This window comes from Nelusetta ayraudi, unplaced genomic scaffold (genome assembly GCF_046127955.1).
Source record: "Nelusetta ayraudi isolate G7.1 ecotype Tasmania unplaced genomic scaffold, CSIRO-AGI_Nayr_v1 ptg000033l, whole genome shotgun sequence".
NCBI lineage: Eukaryota > Metazoa > Chordata > Actinopteri > Tetraodontiformes > Monacanthidae > Nelusetta > Nelusetta ayraudi.
In genome coordinates, this window is record NW_027466083.1 from 3168806 (window position 1) to 3190691 (window position 21886).

Sequence of the window (21886 nt, forward strand, 5' to 3'; positions counted from 1 at the left end):
CGCAGTTAATTCAGAAAACCTTCCAGCTGGTGCTCCAGGTGACTTTATCCTATTCATTTGTTTATTTATTTATTTTCAGACACCTCTCATGTGTTTAGGCTCTTTCAACCAGAAGGTGCTTTGTTTACTTTTGCATGGTGGGCAACATAAACAAGATCCTGATCAGAGGTGGTGGTGATGATGGTGGAGTGGCGGTGGGCTGTTCCTGCGGGGTTAGAGGCTGAGGAGAGACCCCTCCACAGGACGAGTGGAGTGGAGGATGAGCCAAGGAGACGGTGAAGGGGAGGCGGTGGGAGCTGAGTCAAGGAGCACGGGTCATTTCCAGCGTTGATTAAGGCCTCCTGGGGTTAATCATGCGTGTGAGAGATAGAGAGGTGAGCGAGGAGGCAAACGCAGGGAGAGAAAAAACCTGGATGGCAGCCACGGCGAGGCTGGGAGGATGTTTTATTCATGAAAGTTTTGCATGAGGCATGATCTGCCAATGATTCACCGTCCTCCCGCGCCCACCCTTCTCGCCCTTTATTGCCTCCTTTTCTCCAAATCACTTTGTTTTACCTCACTCTGCGGAGAGGCTGCGTGACACTCGGACGCTCGTGGAACGATTTAAAGTTTCTCAAACGTTGTGCGACACAGGGAGACATTTAAGCGAGTTAGCTGTGTGCGACGTCGCCCGTTTGCTTTTCGATGCAAGCGGCAGGGAAAATCAAGGGTTTCAAAAAAAGTGAAATAAAAGAAAAAAACATTTGGAAAATCAAAGCCAAAGCAACACTGAAACACAGACCTCCTGCTTATTTTGTAAGAGATTTCTCGTTTGCAGTAAACATTTGTACAAATCAATAGAACTATTGAAAACCAATGCACACTCCCATCTAAGTTCTGACCCTGATTCCATCCATCCAAAGCTCTTTGTTTTGGCACTAAGCATTGTTTAAACGTGTCTTGCTTCAGATCAGTATTTGGACCCACATTGCTTGTGAATCTGCACAGCCTGACATATCTACTGTATCTATCTATCTATCTATCTATCTATCTGTCTGTCTGTCTATCTATCTATCTATCTGAGCAGATCTTTAGCCAAAACTCTAGACCAGGGTTCTAAGGGCAGAAGCAGTCGACCAAAACACCAGAAACATGATGCTACATGTGATCATTTGATAAAACACAGCAATTAAATCATAGCAACTGGGAAAATCAAAAAAACGAAAAACATTACACTGTTAGATAAAAGCCTCGATACTGTTGGTTGTATTGACCGTGTAACACCTTTAATGAACGACGCTAGATAAAAACAGGAACCACCGCCACAAACTAACTTGAAGAGAGAGCATCACAGTGTCCTCCGTCCACTCCGCCTGCTCTCCTCTCCTGCGGCCCGCCGCCTACGCTGGGTGATTAAAGTCCGGGGATTCCTGTGCTTAAGCCCTGCGTCGGCGTCCACCGCCGCACAGCCTGCTGGGACTGCAGGGGCCGGCGGAGCCTCGGTGATGGTTATATTAGAACAGTGCGGCGCTCTGTGCGCCTAATTGGCCGACGGAGAAGGTTTTCCCTCTCCTTCCCTGCGGCCACCCAGACCTGATTTTAATGTATCTCCTGAGGAAAGGAGGCAGCTGTTCTTTCCTGATTTCCATGTCTAAATTTAGGCCCTCTCCTCGCATCCCCCCGCTCCTCACGTCGCCTTCCCCTACTTTTGCCTTCTTCCTCACTTCCATATTCACTTCCCTCCTCCTCCTCCTCTGTATTCTTCCTGCCTTTATGTGTCATGTTCCCTCCTCCAATTGATCCCTGAAGGGTGGCATTTCCACTTTCTCACTCTCTTATTTTCATATTCTGCCGCCCTCCTCATGCTCCCGGGGTCTTTTAGATTTATCTTGATCCAGCCTCCTCGCCGCGCCGTCTCCACCACGCCGCTGCCTCCCACCGGCTGGGGGGTCACTTTAATTGCCCTCCACCTTGACTGACACGCCGGGTCGCCGCGTGCCAAAAAAACACAATGAAATTAGCGCCGCTGCATTCAGCCCGAGCTCGGGAAAAGTGGCAAACCGCGGTTCCCGAACGAATAGAAAATCATTATTTCCTCTGGAGGAACGCTGAACAATCCGGTGCTCAATTTTCACCCTTCACCCTTCGCACAGCTGTCTCCCAGGATGAGCTGAATCTTAATTTCGAGTGAGACCACTCCACACACTCCGGGCCCCTCCCCTCCCCACCACCACTAGTGTATTCACTGGCTAATAATCACAGCTGAGGGCAATGCTTTCAGGGAATCATGTGGACTCCCGGATCCTGGCACGCTGTGAAGGCGTCGGCTCTCTGTAGAGCTGGAGAGACCTGGCGCCGCTCTCCCGCAGTCGGCCGAGAAACAGGAACGCACGTCACAGCAGCTCCGGAACAAAACGCAAAACAAGAAATACTGATTAAAGATGCTTCCCGTCTGCTCTCGGACATGACCTTTCAGGTCCAGAGCAGCTGAGTCGACTAACCTTTCTTATTTAGGAATTCGAGCAGCGCACAGAGAGAGGAGAGGGCGGGAGTAACAGGGGAGGGAGGAATGGAGGGATGGAGGGAGGAGAGAGAGAGAGGCCGGTCGGCAGACAGACAGACAGCCCGCAGCTACTGACCTTTACAGCAGGGCCAGAGCACATCGGAGCTGTAGAGACGTGATGTATGGGCCGGCAGTGGAGGCCAGCTCACAGTTTTGATTAGTTGATTTCACCTTTGAAGCCAGTCGAATGTATCTGATGAAAGCAGCAGACTCGCTATTTTCACCAGCGTACGGGTCTGGGCTTCAAGGTGGCATCGTTTCTGTCTGGGCCTGTACTTTCTGAGAAATGCTTGTGCTTTCTGTCAGAATAAGCTTTAAATGTGTCGGCATTCCTGTGAGATCCTGTGCAACACTGCAGGATCGGTGGCTGGAATACCTCCTAGCATCCTGTACACTTAACTTCTAGTAGTGCTATTAGTTACTAGTTTTTTAAAAATGTAAAGTTGGAAAATATGGAGACAATGAAAGTGTGTTTAGGTGTCTGGCACCAATAATAATCTGATAAAAGAAAATGCAACTCATGAGGGCGACTAAATGTGTTCCTTGAAGGAGCACTCATTCAGAAACCAGACGAGATGGAGTACGAACCGTGATGAAATGTAGTAGCCTTCAATGTTAGCGCTGCTCCAGAAACAACAACAACAACTAGCACCACAAATATTGAGGCTTCTGCTGATGACCATGCCACGTCTTTGAAGTCAGATCTTTAAAGAAACGACAACAGCCAATCAGGGAGCAAGCTGGCTGAGGACACAAGCACGACTAACAAACAAGATGTCCAGACTCTGGTGCTAGGTTGCACCAAAGAGCATCTCGCTCACCAAACTGTCAGCACACACAGTGAAACCTGCTAATAACTCTGTCAATAATAAAACTGACATCAACTCATCTGAACCCTCAGCCACTCTCATTGAGAAATCTCACACTAACATGCAGCAAAGTGTCAGCTTCCCTCGGGCGGAGAGAAGGTTTCGGAGGCGATTTGGTCCTGACGGGTGAGGATCTTTAAGGCAGCACGGGGTGGGGGTGGGGGTTGGGAGGGGTTGTCTGGATGGAGGCTCCTCAGACGGAGTGATTCACTGTGTCAGCCAGCAGGGAGGCCTGCTGATTGGAGAGACCGCGCAAGGTCAAGAGTTTGATCATCTGAAGAGCGGCTGCGAATATATCAAACAAGTCAGGTGTCCTCGAGTCAGAAGAGAGGAAAGAAACTTTAACCAATGAGGACAAACGAACGGAAAAAAGAAAATCCTTGTTCGTTTCGAGCTCGGTGAAGAATCTCTGGAGCAAAAACTCGGTGCTCACTTCCACGCCTTGTTTTTCTGGGCAGCAGAATGTTGTGGGGGAACTTCTTGGAAGAGACGCTCGCATGTTGGAGAAGCGCGTCGCCGCCGCCGCCTGCCCTCGCCGCAGGCCTCTCCCTCTGACTGTGAACAGTTTTCACACAAACACCTCGCCTTCTCCTCCGAGGGAACATGTTACATACCAGAGGGTGTGCACACTGTGTACTGGATACAGTAGATAATCAAACAGCGATTGGAAATCGTTACATTCATATTGCAAAAGAAAATTGACTGGCTTTTAAAATGAAGGGCAAAAAAAAGGAAGAGCCAGGTCAAAAGCAGAACTTTCCAGTGAAATCCAGATAGTTTGTTTTTCCAGTCTGAAGTGAAGACTGTAACTAAAAAAAAAAGAAAGAAAAAAACCCCAAAATAAATTAATTCAATTACAAGACGCAGCAGCCTGGCTGCATCCTCAATAATCGTGGATGACCTTTAGAATAAACAGGCGGAAGAATCCTCATCGCTCACATTGTTATTCTGCGAACAGCGTCCTCGGCTTCGCGCACGTCGTGTGAGCTCGTCAGCGGATTTGTCGGCGTCGGCGCCCGTTCCCAACCCCCGCCTCGCCTTTTTTTTTTCTCCTTTGTTGTTTTGTTTTATTTTCTGACAGTGATGAGATGCCCGCTGCGAGCCAACCCAACTAAGAAGAAGAAGAAGAAGAAGAAGAAAAAAAAAGCTCTCAAGAGGGTGGAGCCGCACTTTTGTATTCAGCGCGGGCCGAACACAAGCACCTCAGGACGGACACATTTCTGATCTGGAGATGTGAAATTAATTATCCGGCAGCGGAGAGGGACGACGGCGCCGCTGTCATTAAAACATGCAGCAATTAGAGCGAGCCGGCACCGAGCCGGGGGCGCGGGGGTGGCATCACCGAGAACGATGGGGGGCCAGCAACCGAGGCGAAAGAGGAAGATCTCGCCCGGCTTTGTGTTTTTTTTCCTCGAGCGGCTGTAGGATTTTAAGATTTTTATTGTTTTGTTTTTTTCCCGCTTGCGTCCTCGGTGTGAGAGGTGTGAACAGGGAGTCTGAGTGCAGAGCAGCTCCGAGCAGCAAAACAGCGCGAGGAAGCTCGGCTGCTTCAGCGGTTTGAGAAGGAATAGAAAAAGAAACAACTACGAAAAACTGCCACCACTGAACTTTTTGATGTGGGAGCAAATTTTTTTCTTTTCTTTTTGAAATCTATTAATTTAAAATCCTGGAGCCTGTTTTTTAGAAAACGGACGACAGACCGAGCCGCCTGCCCGCCCCCCCCCGATGTTCAGCCACATCTAGGCAACAGACTTGCGGCCAGCGGCCGGAGTTCAGCTCTGATCGGGTGATTCTCTCCCGGAGCCGCCGAGGCCAGACGTCTCATGGCGGGAGCATCGCCTCGCATTAATTAACACTCGATGCTTCCCGCTTTTTCTTCTGAGGGGAGTGAAAAGAAGAAACCAAAGGGGAAGGTTTCCGTAGCGGCCGCTGTAAATGAGCCTTCCTGTTTCTCACAGAAACATGTGAGAGGCCTGATTTTGTGAGCAGGTGCGAGAGCTTCCCGCGTGCCACCTGGTGCACATTTCATTAAGGTGTCGTCGCTTCGCTTCGTCGTATCTTAGAGTTTGCAAAAGCAAAAGCAAAAGCAAAAAAAAAAGCTTGGTGGTCTTCGCCTCCAGCTTCCGCAAGGACCGCACAGACGGCGAGGAAGGAGGCCAAAGAGAGAGCGAGAGAGAGAGAAATCTCAGCAGCCGTCCACACAGTTTTTCCGGCACGCTGGCTCGGTTAAGTAAAATGTCACGGCAGCGTGAGGTTGGCGCAATTTAGATTTATCGTGCAAAATTCTCTCCTCACTCTTCTCTTCTAATCGCGGTGAAGGAAGCCGCACCGTCGTCGTCGCCTCTCACGCTGAGCGCAGACGAGGGCGGCGCTCCGGAGGGAAATCAGACTAATCGCTGCTGAAACCAGAGTTCCGATTCTGCCTCCACCGAGGAGCCACAGTGTGATTTCCTAATGCGCAGCAACGTGTTGGCAGACGCTGTTCATTTCAGAGGGATGCGAAGCGGGAGGGGGGCGGGGGGAGGTCTCCACTTCCAACCTCGAGGGACACCAGCAAGATTCAGACAGATACTTAAAAAACACAGCTCCTTGTGTGTGTGTGTGTGTGTGTCTGTGTGTGTGTGTATGTGTGTCTGTCTGTGTGTCTGTGTGTGTGTGTGTGTGTGTGTGTGTGTGTGTGTGTCAGTGTGGCTCTTCCTGAAGCTGAAGATCTGGGCTCAAAGCTTTTGCTTCAACTGGTCTCTCAAAGGTTCGTGATCCACCGCATCACTCAGGAACATTTGGGATGAGTTCCTCCAGAAAACAAGAGTGCGTCTGGGATCTGAACCACACTGTGTGGTTCTTTTCCAGAAGGAACGACTCTGGGGCTCCACTTCAATAAGTTCAATATGACAGAATCCATGTGTGTCGCTACAGTCTCAATGTCTGTCGCCTGCAAGGCTCCACGCAGGTTGGGCTAACTGTCTGAACAGCTCCTCCCCTGTGGAAACACATATCGCCCCCTGCTGGTAAATAAGGTTCAACTCAAAAGCCAAAACTGTGTTTTGTTTTTTTTTTGTTTTTTTTCTGAGTGCGGTCGTCTGCGCTGCGCAGCAGCCGTGCAATACTGTGTATCTGCATTGAGTTTAATAAGGCCCTTCGTCATGCTCATTTACAGGCCTGGCAGCGACGCCATTATGTTGTCACATTTGCCCAAAATAACCATGATTTAATCTCACTCCAGGGGGAAAAAAGGGAAGGAAAGAGGGAAAAGGGAAACGAGGCAGGTGTATTAATCGTTGCGGTGTGTGTACAGTAATTGGCTGCTCACACACATCTGTCCTGTTCTTATGCAGAAGTGCGCGTGCGCACACACACACACACACACACACTCACCCAAACGCAGGCGAACCGACGCTCTGAGGTGAACGGAGCCTTTATCAAGGCACCGATCAGCATGAATCTTATCAGTCCCTGTTATGTTTGCCTTGCAACAAAAAAAAAAAAAGGTGGTGGGGGGTGGGGGGGCAGTGTGAGAGGCAGGTGGGAAACATGTGCTTGACTTTAATCTATGCCCGCCCATTAAGCAGCTGATGGATTTTCTATACTGCCATGGTGAGATAGAAGTGGACGACAGCCAGGTGAGGGCGGCGTTTAAAGGGAAGGGTGTGTGTGTGTGTGTGTGTGTGTGTGTGTGTGTGTGTGGGAAGGGGGGATGAGGAAGGAGATGGAGATGTTAAACACATGCAGAGGGAACAGGAGCCCAGGAGGGACACCAGCCAGAGGCAGTGAAGGCGGTGGGCGTGGCCTGAGAGGAGCGGAGGGAGGAGGAAACAGGCTGTTTAATTGCGACGAGCTGCCAGCGTCGCTCGGGGGGCCGCGTGGAAAACAACATTTTACTTGTTGTCTGTTTGCGGGGGAAAAACAACAGGTTAATCACAGAGGGCCAGCGCGGTTATTAAACAGAGAGCCGGCTTCCTGCTGCAGCGGCGGCGGCGGCGGCCGGTAAACATCCATTTTAAAAGCGCCGGCCCCCTGCGAGAGGATTGGCCGCGCGGAAAAAATGGATGAGAGCTGATGAACACAAACAACGGAGGAGCCGGCGGCCGTCCCGGGGGAGCGCCGTCGTATCCACAGGATGCGCACGTGTGAAACTATTTCCTCCACGTTTCCTTCATTTAAAAACCTGCAGCAGCTCTCATGCTTCAGGCTTGCCGTCAGTGCTTTTGCTTTTGTGCAGATTTTATTTTTTCAAATTTCGGAGTAGATGGAAAAGGTTTTGGTCGGCCTGCCACACGTATGTGTGTGTGTGTGTGTGTGTGTGTGTGTGTGTTTTGTTTTTTGGCTACCAAACAAAATATATATATATTTTTTTTCTCGTCAAATTTAGATCACTTATCTTTTTCTTTAAAAAAAAACCCAAAAAAACAAACCAAACAAAAACTGCTCCCTAAAAGGAAAAAAAAGGTTTTTAATAACCCTTTCAAAAGACAGAATGACTGATATGATTGACCATTTTTCTGGTCAGCTGCCACTGATTCTAACTTCCTCAGATTTTTTTTTTCCCTTTCTGGGCTGCTGTTTCCACCCGATGCACGAAGAAAAGCCCTCGGCTCGGAATGAAAAGTGCACCCTGGTCGGCCGTGTACGTCGGCCACACGGGGCGGGTCAAACTGGCCGCAGCGCTGGTCACAGCCGGCTGCCTTTGTGCCGTTTAAGACGGCATATTTACTGAAGCACACACGGCTGAATGGAATCAGGTTATCGCCTCTCAGATCAACAGTTTGCCTCGGCGCTGCATCCCCACCGATCTATAATCCACTCTCACTGCCAGCCCACACACACACACACACACACACGGACGCTCGCACACACACACACACACACACACATGAGGCATGATGGAGAAGATTTTGATCACTGTAATTTACTGCCACCTTCCCAGACTCTGCCAGTGGTAAAGGGCACAATCACAGAGTTAAACACTCAATTATTAATCTGATGACCTCAGACTGTCGTCTTCAGGGTTTATGAGCTTGAATAATTTACTGGCAAATATGAAAGCGGCCCTATCAATGGATGCTGGCAGACGGATGAGCTTTCTGTTGTGGGAGAAAAAGGAAATGGAAAAAGCGGGCGCTTTCACACACACACGCACACACACACACACACACACACACACACACACACACACACACACACACACACACGCACGCACACACACACTGAATGGCAGCCATCAAAAACTGTTTTCTGCAATTTTTGGCAGGGGCAAGTTAACACTGTGCGGTGCAGCTTTGTGTGCTCTCCTGTCTTTCTTTTTTTTCTGGTGGGAGGGTTTGGGGGGTGTAGGAGGGGCAGTAAAATCCAATTTGAACTTGACAGCACAGCGAAATACTATTGCAAGGAAGAACTGACTGGCACACTAAACAGTCAGGCTGTTTGGGATCCAACACAAAGATGACGTGGGAATAAAAGCAAACATGATTCTCTCTCTCTGGGTTTTTTTGGTTTTCTTTTGGGTTTTTTTTTTTGCACTGCGCTGAGCGGGAGAAGCAGGGAAGCGGCAGGCCGAGAACTCACCTCGAACTTTGCCCTTAGAGACCACCACTGGAGTCCCCCGAGCAGAGGAGAGAGTTGGGGTGGGCGGCCAGAGGAGAAGGCAGATGCCAGAGAAAGAGCGGCGGAAAGAGAGGGAAAGAGAAGAGAAGACAGAGCATCGGATTAGAAAACTCCCGGAGAAGCAGCGGCGAGCGGCCGTGCACGAGGCGCCGCCGCCGCTGCCGCTACCGTCTTTATCTGCCGTGTCAATCACTGGAGGGGAAGCTGGTGGGGGGTAGGGGTCGGGGGGGTGGGGAGTAGTAGGGAGGGACAGAAACTGTTCAAGCCCGGCAAAGGAGGACGTCCCATTTTAGCTCATCAGCAAATTGAGACCTTACGGCACGCCACCTTCTAATTAGTCCCGTCACATTTATCTGGATCACGAGCAGCTCGTCTCTTACTAACGAGCCGCCGAGATCCGACACGACGATACTCTGCGACCAAAATCACAGGCCGCGCGTTCGTCTGCCAGCCGCCGCCCGTGTTCCACGCCGACGCCGCGGCTGCTGCATCCGGTGCCGCTCGCTCACCAACCGCAAAGAGACCAGAAAACGTGTCGCCCGTTGCACGACTGGAATTCTAACTGCATTTGAATGAAATAATAATACTATTGAATAGTCTTGTGGGAAAAGCCGCAGCTCTGGTTTCATGTTCCCTCCCTGCAATGAGATGCCCCTTTGAAAGTGAACCAATCACGTAGCTGCTCTGGGAGTGGGTGGAGCTTGTCCACACTCTGGGTGACTGACTCAGTGACTCAAAAACCCGATTCCTGATCCCGATTCTGAACCTGTTGCTAAAAGACCCACGCAAACTCGAGTCAGTGAAAAGAATTCTGTTTCCCAGCAGTAATATGTAACAATAAAAGGGCTCTATCTTGTGTTTTCATTGATTATTAATAACACACACATATATAATATATATATATATATATATATATATATATATATATATATATTAGAGTTATATATTAGCTTATATTAAAGCTATTTTAGATTTCGCCTCTTTTTAATAATTATTCTTTGTCGTTACTATTTAAAGCTTCCATATTGCCACTCGTACATTGTTTGAAGATACGGTTGGAGGCTGTTGGACAATTTCCGGCCGCGCTCGTTTCTTTTCTTTTCTTTTCTTTGACGCTATGTGATCGTGCATCCCTATGTACAGGGTAGAGGGAACAGAGAGAGTGCAGCCATGCGTTTGCACACTTTCACCCATATTAGCCTGTGATTGACAGCTCGGTAATCACCAAGCAGAAACACAAACAGGAGCGCCGTCACCGTCATCGCAGGGAGTGGGCTATGATATGGGAGAGAGTTTTATCGGCCAATTACTGACCTCGGAGACATCCTACCGGTCTCGACGCAGGAGGAAGCCAAATAAGCAACACATAGTTGTTTTTTTTTAGCATGCAGACATGTCTGTGTGTTTTTGTGTTTGTTTGTTTTTTTTTCCCGTGGGAACGACTCGTATGCTTCACACACACTGCTTTGCTAAATTGATGGATCTATTGGAATGCCTCCAGTGAGCCTGAGAACCCAGAACAGCTCTGAGAGTGAGAGAGAGAAAGAGTGTGTGTGTGTGTGTGTGTGTGTGTGTGTGTGTGTGAGCGTGCACAAAAGGAAGAAAAGTAGAATGAACAAGAATGGAAGAACAAAAAGGAGATTAATAAATCACTCCTGGTGTGCAACGCGTTTAGCATTGAACAGGTTTTAGCTGGTCAACACACCGAAAATGGGCTTCAATCCACCGAAGAAACAGAGGAGGGAGAGAGAGAGAGAGAGAAAGAGAGAGAGAGAGAGTTTGTGACAGAGACCAATATCTGCGCGCGATGCCACCTCGATAAATCCTGACCTCGCTCTATTTGTGCCTTCCATCCACGCTGCCGAGCTACGAGCTCCCAGTTGCAGCTGCGCCTCCGACATCCCTCCCAGTCGTCGCAAATGGAATAAAAGAAAGAAAAAGAAGACGGATTCTGGGGAAAAGAAAAAATCAACACCCTCCCTCCCCCTTCTTCCATTCAGCAGCAACAACAGCTAAGTAGAGGCAGAGGTGGAAGTGGGGGAGGGGGGGAAAACAGTCGGGGGCGGGGCGGGGGGGGTGGTCTTTCAATACACTCTGCTCACTCATATCTCTAAGCGTTACAGTTACCAGGCAACAGACACAACAGATCAGTAAGGCACGGCCAGCTGAAATTGAATAAATCGCTTTTTATCCCCCCCCCTTTTTTTTCTTTTTTTTCTTTTTTACCTTGCGGGAGCAGAGCATTCCCAGCAGAATACACGATGGCCACTTCTCACACTCTCTCAACACACCTGCCCGGTCAGAAACGCAGCAAAACCACCAAAACAACGCTGTGCGCCATCATTTTCTATTCTTCTTTCTTTCTTTTATTTCTCGCCAGCGAGATTTTTTTTTTGTTGCTGGGCCTTTTTCATGGCAGAAAACAGAACAGAACTTTGAGAAGCGAAACTCAGCGACTTTTCCGAATGCGGTGGGCTCGGAACAGACCGGCTCGGATTGGAACGGACTGGCTGGGATTGGCGCTCCAGGGTGACGCAGAACTCGTTCTCTCTCTTCTAATCTCCTCGACTTTTATCTCACTCTTCCGGCGCTGCGAGCAAATACACAAACTGTGCACGCTGGCCTCACTGTGCTCCCTTTCATTTTGCTTTGTTTTCATTTTTTCCACACCCCCCCGCCCCCCCCGAAGCCGACTCTACCGCCGCGGCTGTTCGCATCTCTCTCCGTCGACTGTGGCGAAGCACACGTCTGCTGATTGACGTAAAATGAATCGCAACTGGTGCGGCGGCAGCAGGGAGAAGTGGCCCGGCTCCAGAAACTCTGGTCTACTGGGAAATGCAGAAAGATTTATCTGGCAGTGACAGGCTTAATCAGCAGTGTGTAAGCTTGTTTGGCGAGGGCTTGAATGTAGCAGATGTTCATTTGTATGTAAAAGTCTCTCAACAGAAAGTTACAAGAGGAAGGAGCTACATTGGGCCGCACTGCATGTATTGTGCTATTGTGATGAATGGATTGCTTTTTTTTTTTTTAGACAGCGATTACGACAGCGACTATCTACACATGCATAGACACCATTGTCTCTGTCAAATTTCAAATTGGACTAATAATCATGTTTTTTTCTTAGATTTATAAATATATATATACATATATATACATGGAAGTTTTTCAAATGTGATATTATTCTACATGCTAGTTATCCATGTACGTGCACAAGCTCCACCCACTACCTTGTTTTTTTTTGTTTTACCAGACAAAAACCTGTTGTTCCAGTGGCCTGAGCGTGCACTCCGGCGCCCTGGTTTGGGAGAAAAACAATGAGAAAATTAAGAAGGACGAAGGAGTGACAGCCTTGCAGATGGTTGGTTGGACAAAGAGCTGCTCCAGTTGCAACCGGGTTTCTCTGACAGCCGATCCGTCGGCGGGGAGCCGTCATAAATAAACTGTGTGATGGTTCAAATGGACGACTCCCACTGCGACGCGCACACACACACATGGCGGTGATCAGAGTATTTCCTGAGGGCTTGAGTCTCCCAGGAGGACGCATTCGTACATGCACGCACACATTCACGCTTTACTTCCTTCGTCTCGTCTGCCTTCTCCTTCCAAACTCTTTCTAATCCTCTTTCGTCGTCTGTATCCCACTATTTTTGTTTACTGAGATTCCAGATTGCCTAATTGACGGTACCAGGCGGGAAAAAAAGACTCCTGGTGGTTCCTGGGCGACAAGGGCTCAGTGTGTAGGTTGAACTATATGACTGCCAGAGGGCAGCTTGGTTAATAACGGGTGTTGTTTTCTTCAATTTGACTAATTGTAGTAAATGGATTAAAAACAAGGAAAGCTGCAGAAACAATATGCACCAAGATAACAGTTTGATTCAGATGGCAAATGAGGACGGTGAGGACGGAACGAGGCAACCCGAAGTGCTGGATACAAAACAGGATACAAGACTACCTGCAAACTACTGTTTAAGTTCAGCAATTGAGTTAATTAATTGTGTGACATTTGGAATGTGAAGGAGCCCTGATTCATCGAGGATAAACCTAGGCCACTGTACATTACAAATCAAGCTACAATTTTAGCATGCTACGCTATAACTAGCATTAAGTGCAGTCTGTTTGCAACTCTTTGTTGTTTAGACGTATGATGATATGGCTTGATATGATAAGAACATAGGGAAATTAGCAAAACTTCTCAACAACAGAACTTCAGTGAAGAACAACGGTGGCTGAAAACAGAACCTCGATCTCCTTAAATACCGCTGGCTGCCTCTCCCATAGATACATTTAGCCTGGCGCGGGGTGAAAAGCCTTCAGAGATCGATGTGTGCGGTGCGACTCTCAGCGTTGTCACATAGCATGATGGAGAGATTAGCTTATCGTCGCTTTGGCAGCAGCTGTTTTACCATATGTCTGATGTACTCTGGGGCCTTTGGAATACGACCAAATATTCCACCGGTGAGCAGATTGCTGTAAAACCTTTACACTTTCTTTCGGCCATCTATTTAGTCAGCCGTGTACACAGTAAAAACAAAACACCACCCGCCCTCCCCCCTCTCTAAAAAAAAACAACCCGCTAATAAAAACCTACAATGGGGAACGCACACTGAGAACACCCCTCCCCCACCCCACCCCCCAACCTCCCTCCTCCCCACACAGGTTGTTGCAACCCGTTCCATTTCCAAAATGAATCACCGGCATGAAAAGGAGCTTGTGAATGGAAGTGTGGGGGGAAAATGCATTTAAATCTTATTTGATTTCGCAGAAAATGTATTTAAATCCGGCTTTAATGCGGTGCAGCTTCTGGGCTAACGGCCGCGATTCATCTCTGGGTAATAAAGGAGATGGTAAACAGTGTTAATAGATGGAATCAAGCTTACTTAACACAGCTTATTGCCACCATACTGCCTGCTTTATTGGATCTGTCTTCCTCGCCCTTGTTTTCTCCCGTTACGTGAGGAAGGAACACGCACGCACGCACGCACACGGGCACGCACGCACACATCTGTTTGATTTGTCATTTAATCTAGCACATTTGATTCCCAGCCCTGTAACACAATTACCTGTGGTTCCCCCCACCGTTGCAGGCAGTCATCAGTTTCGCACAGAATGACGCACGCCGCGCGTAAAACGGCCGAACCGATGAGACATCAAACGACACACGCACGGCCACACGCACGGCCACACGCACGCACGCACGCACGCGGACGCAATGTGAGGACCGTTTGTTTCGCCCTCGCTGTAATCCAGTGTGGCAGCGTTCACACAGCTACATATGTACACGAGCTATTTGAATCACCATCACGAGAGCACGGCTGAAACTCTTTCCAGTTCGCACGGCTTTAATTTTAAAATGTACAGTGCGGCAGTAATTAAATAACGACTCGCAGGCATGAAATGGGGGCGGGATTAATAAATATGTGGTCTTGTAATGAGGCAACTAAGTGGGGATTATTTTAATTAGAAAAAAAAAATGGATTTGAGCGCTCTTTAATAGGAGAACATGTGTCTGGAATAGAAGCAGCATTTTTTCACAGTGCTAAAAACTCCAAAGAATGGAAAAAGCAAACGTCTCCCCCATCTGTTTCAAACTGGCAAATCAAGCCTTTTTTTTTTTCACACATGCGGTCGTGAATACAAACAACCTAGAGGACAATTTTTGCAGTAACCAGAGCCAGAGTCACGTCCGGCGGCGCTCGCTTTGCCTTTTCCTGCAGTCTCTGCAGCTACTGCGGGCGTGTCTCCCTCTCTCATGCATTCTTTATGAGGACCGAAGCGAGTGCACAAGTGGTCCCGCCGACGGTCACGACTTGTTGTCAAATCAGCTGCACAGAGGGGGAAATGTGTCATAATCCCGTTTGCAAAAGCAAGAGGGAAAGCCGGCGGCACGCTCGCTGCCCAGAGAGCTGCAGGTTGCCTCCAAAACGAGCCTTCAACACTGCACAGCCAGATTACTGCTGAAATGCCATAGCCACGCAGTCGAAACAAACTGGCTCCCTGCACTTCCTCGAAGCAGAACCGAACCTCGACTGACCAGCCAGAGTGGACGAGGTTGAATGACAGCATTGCTCTTTCTATCGTAGCACTGAGGAAACCCTGAAGGCAACCGACGGACAACATTTGAACTTCCCTGATCTGATGCAGGAAGTTGTTCTATCGCAGGGCTGTGGGAACAGAAGCGGTTACGCATTCAGTATCTGGTACTCAAATCCTCTCGCTGGAACTGTCCACACAATGAATGCACGCAGACTGCTGCTCATCTCCTGACTTTGTGAATTACGCCACAGCTGGCGGCATTGTCTCGAGTGCCATCGGCATCACAGCTCCAGAACCTGTTTATTTTCCCATCCCTTGCCTCAGTGACAATGTATGCGTCAGCTGGAGGCCAGACAGAGATAATGACTCAAGGGATTTTCAGTTTATTGCTACATGTCAGTAGCCCGCAGCTAAAGCACAGCGAGCTCCTCGGGGCTCCTCACCTGATGGATTGCCGCCACTTTGGGCCTTGTTTTTTGAACATTAGCGTAGATCAAGAGCGCTGACACATCCACACTGGGAGCCAACGTTTTGTTGAGTTGTTTTGGGGGGAATTCAAACGCTCACGTTCGAGCACACAAGTTACAGTCATTTTGGGAGAACAGTGGCTCAAGTGTCTCGTACTGACTACTTCCCACCACAATAAAAACATTGAGTTTTAATACATCTCAAAGCTTGTGTTGTAGTTCCTTAATATGGCCATGATGGCAGAGAGTGCACATGTAAAACCACAGAAAAGTATTGATATAAAGACTGCGGTCACTAATAATGAATCCGTCCACTTTCACAATTCATTACAGTATTATCAAAACACTCAATAACTGTTGAGTCAATTATTTGGCGAGCCAAGGAAATGAAAATGAAAATAAATATTAATGGACCACAATGGTAAAAAAAAAATAAAAAATGAAATTGAAACAAAAACTGGAAAGCAGTTTGTAGACACTTTTAATCAGAGTCTAAAATCTCTGAACGCATTCAATTACCGAGTGTGGAAATGTTATTATCGCCGCAGCCCACTTACCAATGAGAATTATTAATTTGAACCAGCGGAAACAAGAGAAGCCTTGCAAGTGCTAATCAAGCGCGTGCGCTTATCCTGGCGACGAGTGCCGTTTAATCAAGTTTGTCCTGTGGCATGGGAGGACACATTACTTATTAGCAAACTGATTAACACAGAGAACCCCCTGCCGGCCCCCCCGCCGCCTCCTTTTTTTGGCAAAGAAAAAAAAAAAATCAGGGCACCTGCAATTTGTTATTAATAATGAACAATTAATCTATACTGGCCAAGAATTCTCAGTTGAGCCTTGGGAGCTGTTCCCAAGTCGACTCCACTCTGCCAGTGAAAAACAGTGCTTAGCGCAGCGCTGAGACAGTGGAGTGGAGGTCCCAGTGACAGCGGCCTGCTGCTTTTAATGTCAGGACATTTTGGTTTACAGAGCTGCTGTCACTTGACTTCGCTGTTGTTCCAGAGGAAAGGTCACAGCATGCCGCGCAAAAAAAAAAAAAAAAATGAACAAAACAACACACTGAGACGTGCACACAGTGCCAAACACAATTTCGCTACCTCACTGGTTCCACTCAGAGAATGTGGAGTCCCACATGTCCATCCTGGTGGACAAGCTCCGGTTTATCATGTTAACTAACTGGGGGCCGTTTCAGTGCACTGTATTGGATATAAAAGCTTTAAAAAGACTTCTTTTTTAAATTGTATTGCCTGTGCCTGAAAGTGTCATGATTTTCTTTTGTTTGTTGTTTTCTTATTTATTTATTTTTTACACAAACAAGACACTCGACAGTGTCTGCAGCCACCGGATTATTTTGCATGAGATCCAAACTTGGCTCCAATTTCTTATATGACTTCTCCACTTGGAACTTGATCAATTCTCGATGAGTGCATTCACCACTGGACTGAAATGCTCAATCGGCTCTCAGTCCGCTCACTTGGACTGTGTTTTTATTCCGCGCAAAAACCAGTTGGAGGCTGGAAAGAAACCAAGGGAGGCAAAGAGGAAGAGAGCGGTCAGCTCGCAGGAAGTGCCCTTTGACCGAAAGACTAAATGCAAGAAACACAATGTACATGCACGCGCAGACAATCACACACATACACACACAAACACACACACACATGGGCTGGTGCTGCCCATCAAATGGTGCCATTTGTAGCCTTAAAGAAATTCCCTTTGGGTTCAGAGGCACGTTTCAATTTTCCCCCAAAAACACCAGAAGGATATCAAGATCATGAATCTCCCGAACAAGGAAGTCAAACAGAAATTGCTATAGGATGATGGACGCACTTGAATGCATGCACATGCACAGCCTTACATGCGCTCGCTCGCACGCACGCACGCACGCACGCACACACACACACACACACACACACACACACACACACACACACACACACACACACACACACACACACACACTTCCGCTGTCAAACAGGGTGCCGCTGGAAGATGGACAGTCCAGGTGCAGCCTATATCTCAGCAGACGCTTTTTGTTCCTACCGCTTCTTCAAATGAATAGTTTAGAAGGTGAAGGTATATTGTGATAGATGCCTTGGGGGAAACAAATGGCTTCCTCCAGACAATACTTTGGAGTGGATGTGTATGCCCGGTCACCAACCTGTAATCTCCAGCCATTTGTCACGGGTTGAAGGTAAGGGATTTTTCCAAGGGAAACATTCGGATAATGTGAGCTTTATCTCGGGAAGTGAAGGAAAAAAAAAAAAAAGCCGACCAGGGGTCAAATCTGCTCATGATAAAGAGATACATTGTAATAATGAAGCACTGGATATTCACTTTTGGAGGAGGAGGCAATTAGATGCCGTTGTTGTTCACCACTAGGTGTCACAGTTGGGCACTGCATGCAGACCAAAACAAACCTGTTCCCTGCAGGTCCTCCGTGTCCTCCAGGGCAACAGCCATAATGGGACCATTGCTGTTGCACACTGGATGCAAGAGGAGGTCCATCTTGGTATTTCCTGTTTTTTTCAGTAAATTATAGCCAGCGGTGTCACTATTGGCATTAGGCAGCGCATCAGTTCCAGTGTGAGTCCACTCTGGGCTGCTTGTTGCTCTGCCTGCATCAACATGCTTCATTCCTCCGAGTGGCTGTTGAACTGCACGGAAAAATAAAAGTCTTTTATTCATCTGCGTCCGTTGGAGCTCCAGGCCGCCAAAAATGAAACGCGCCTGTGCTGAGCGGACAAGGCTGCGGACTAATTTTCAATTTTGAAATGTGATTTAGCCGCGACCGTGCTTCACCCTTTAGCCGGAGATCATGTTCGGGTAGGAGGCTTTTATCCTCAGAGGAGAGGAAGACGCCGTGTCTGGAAAAATGCCTCCTCCCCCTTGATAGCGAGACTTTGATCAAAACTGTGTCACCGGCGTTTTGCCCAGGCTGAATTATTAAAAGGTCAGCGAACAAAAGGAGTGTTTGTGCTGCGTTGCGCTACAAAGGCCGGAGACGACGGTGAGTTGGCAGCGAGCTCCTCGCCGCGACTCCGACGGGAGCCCAGCGAACCGGCGAGCCTTCGTCCTCTCTGGGGACCGTTTGGCATCAAACGGCGGCGGCCGCCGCCTGTGTGATTGTTAGCGCCTCAGTCATCGCGGGGCCGTTACCCTGCTATTTTCAAAACCATCACCTTTATATCCTATTCAGTTTAGGGGTTGCTGCGTTTCTGCCACTTTCCAGCCGGGTCGAGGAGAGAATGGACTTCTTACTGGGAGGATGCAAAGAGCGGCCGGGCCTTGGGGGAGAGGGGGGCGTACACGTCTGCCAGCCAGTTATTCCAGAAGCTTGGAATTTTTTATTTTATTTTGGAGCGTGTGTGTGTGTGTTTGTGTTTGGTGCGCCGCGGTGCAAGGGGTCTTTTGTAATGATGGCAACAGGCAATCTCTGGGGCATCAGGAGCGCGCCGGGTCTCTGCGGGCGGCGGCTCACCGGAGGCCGTGGCTCCGACGGATAAAGGAGGCAGGAGGAAAAAAAAGAAAAAAATCCTCCTCCTTTCAAGTACCCCGGCTACGGCTTTTCTTTCCTTTGTCTTGCATTCTCCTCCGTTTCATCCCCACACCCGCGGCTTTCTACTCTAATGGCATTTTAAATGTGTTTTCCCTCAAGAAACAATCAACAATATGCGCGCGCCACGCGCGAGTCAATCGCTGAATGGACCGGCGGATGAGATAAGAGCCTGTCCAAAGAGCCGAGAAGAGAAGGTGGTGGTGTTGGGGGATGAGAGGGGAGACAAAAACAACAACCACCGCGGCAACAACAGCGTCAGCAACACAACACGGGAGAGAGAGAGAGAGAGAGTGAGTGGAGGAGGTCGAGGGGAAGCGACTGATTGGTGCACCGTGTTTGTGTTGGAGCGTTTATTCCACCTCAGCGGCTCATGCAACAAAAATGTACAAGCGAGTGGATGATAGGCAAGGAAATGCATGACAGCTTTTTTTTTTCTTTTTTTTTAATGAAGCAGCCTCACTGTACTACAGACACGCTGGAATGCACAGGTATCCTGCGGGAGTTCAACCGGCTCCGACTAACCAGGTCAGCCGGGCCTCCTGCGAGGATCCGGCGTCTCGGCTTCACTACATCCGTTCTAATCACTCGGCTGCATCCATTTTTGTTGTTTCTCCCCTCATCTGGCACCGTGTTTCCTTCTACCAAAGCAAAAAAAAAGAATAGTAATGAACGGAACACCACTTGACGAAAGGCATTCACACACGGCATAAAAGCCCCATAAAGGCAGAGATACATGCATTTTTAAAGGGCTGCGCAAAAATTATTGATTCGTTTACTTTTGCCAACCTGGAACACTGAAACCCACTGGGTTTATTCAAGGCATCCATTTCATATGTAAGGGAAACTTGGAAGGCGATTGGACAAACTGGTCCAATCAGTTGTGACATTATTGTGAGCTGCAGTGTGCGACAGTGTTTTAACTAACCCCTGCCAAATTTAGCTGTGACGCAAATGTAAACTTTTTCTCCTTTCTTCTTCTGGGCCTTTGGAGGGCGGATTGCAGCAGCTGCCGCTTGGATTCGTCACAACTAAGAGGAAGCTGATTGGTAGCCCAAACCCAATGAGAAGCCTTTTATTGTATTTTGGCAGAGAAAGATTCTTCAGAATTCAAATCTTGGCAAAGTTCTGCGGCTGCGAAGATCAGCTTGTTGTAGTTTGACCTCCTCACGAGTCACGTTTCTGTTGTGTCCTCTATGCTCTCGTCACGATGTCGTCACAACAGTGCAGTGTCACACTGCCACATCTAATTCAGAGACACAAGATCTTCAGTTTAAACATGAATCTGGTTAAAGTTCTAGCATGGTGGCTAGTGGGGTTAGCTGAGGATACAAGTGGTGGCTTTGAATAAGATGCAGCCGTGGTCTCTTGTGTGCGTTGCACACAACCCTGACCTTCATCCTCCCTGGCAGCTCTTTGCTTCTGAGAGTCATCGTGCACAGTCATCTGATCACATCCTTAGACACTGACGCAGATGACTGGACTGGGTTGTTTTTGACTGAAAGCCGAATGGTGCTTGGTGCACCCAGAGAGGACGTCGAGGGCCATTATCACTGTGATAAAAATGTCAATATCCAATGTGCCGGGAATGAGAATGGGCTGATATTTTCCTTTGATTGTGTGGGTTTGCTTCCTTAGTTTCCAATCCTGCCTGGCAGAGCTCAGCGGGATCTGTTTGTTTCCAATCTAGATGAGCGACTGTATTCATAAGACAACAAACACAGTATTTATTTAAGCCAGCGGTTGTTTCACTAAACCGCTTAATTTATGCTGATGAATGTGTCGAGCGTTTATCAAAAAGGCGGCTCATTTAGATGCTGATCGTGAAGCATAAAAGACTTTTCTCAGGTCTTCTTCAAAGATATAATGAGCTTATTAAAGCTCTGGGAAGTAAACTTTGGGGTGACTTATTGATGTGCTAAGATGCCAAATGTCGAGCCGTATACTTTTGATGTCAGAACAAAAAACAGAAAGAAGAAAAAAGGAAATTTACATGCAGGTGCGAACGCTGCCTTTCACCCTGTGGGCTGGGTAGACATGAATAAATTCCATTTCATGCCCGGGCTTATGTTTACAGAGGACAAAAGGAAAAGTGTGTTCAATTATCAAAGACAAATTTGAACTCATCTGGGTCATTTTGAACAAACTGAACTGGAACTAATTCCTTCCGAGTGTTACAATTAAGCGAAATAAATAAATAAATAGGGGGCTTGTTTGCTTCCCCTCCTATCAAATTAAAGCTGACCTCAACGTGCCGCTAATACGGCTCGGCAGGAGGCGGGAGGGCCGCTCAGCTCAAAAAGTGCTTAAAGTGCGACTCTTGAAGGGGAAGAGGGTCATTTAAAAAAGAAGAAGCTTTAACATCCAAAGCTAAAGAAAAAATGAAAACAGCGGAACACGTTGTGACGTGCTGCAACCACTGGCCTCCCCTCGACGCTCTCTGCTCTCCTCGCCACTCTCACCCATCACTGAGGTGCTAATTGGACGCAGATAATTGAACATTGCTATCCTGGGAAGGGGAACTTCGTGCCATCTGTTTAACGTTCGCACAATCAGCTGAAGCGTCCAACATGCTCGTGTTGGCGGGGACGCTGAGTGCGACTTCCTCTTCCTTCTGCAGGGCGTAGGTGTGCAGCGGGCAGGAGATGAAACTTTATCAATCTCCATCAGAGAGGATCATATCAGAGGTTTCTGGAGAGAGACAAAATGTACCGTTCTACTTGGGTGAATTGAGAGGCTTTGTAAAGCACTTTGGGGTGCCGTGAAGGTGCTATAAAGCGCTACATGCACTTCATTTGCCATTTACCATTAAATTCCT

The 21886-nt window shown here is 48.1% G+C and overlaps 1 protein-coding gene across 3 annotated transcripts in view; it reads right to left on the minus strand.

Annotated features, from left to right (window-relative positions):
- cadm2a (cell adhesion molecule 2a) overlaps positions 1 to 21886 on the minus strand; it is a 181852-nt gene that overhangs the window by 51846 nt on the left and 108120 nt on the right. For 2 of the 3 annotated variants that reach the window (XM_076031602.1, XM_076031600.1), the window contains exon 2: positions 8974 to 9000. The exons of the other annotated variant lie outside the window; for it this stretch is intronic. In XM_076031602.1, the coding sequence (XP_075887717.1) occupies positions 8974 to 9000 (27 nt within the window). The remainder of the gene's footprint in view (positions 1 to 8973; positions 9001 to 21886) is intronic. 3 annotated transcript variants of the gene reach the window in all.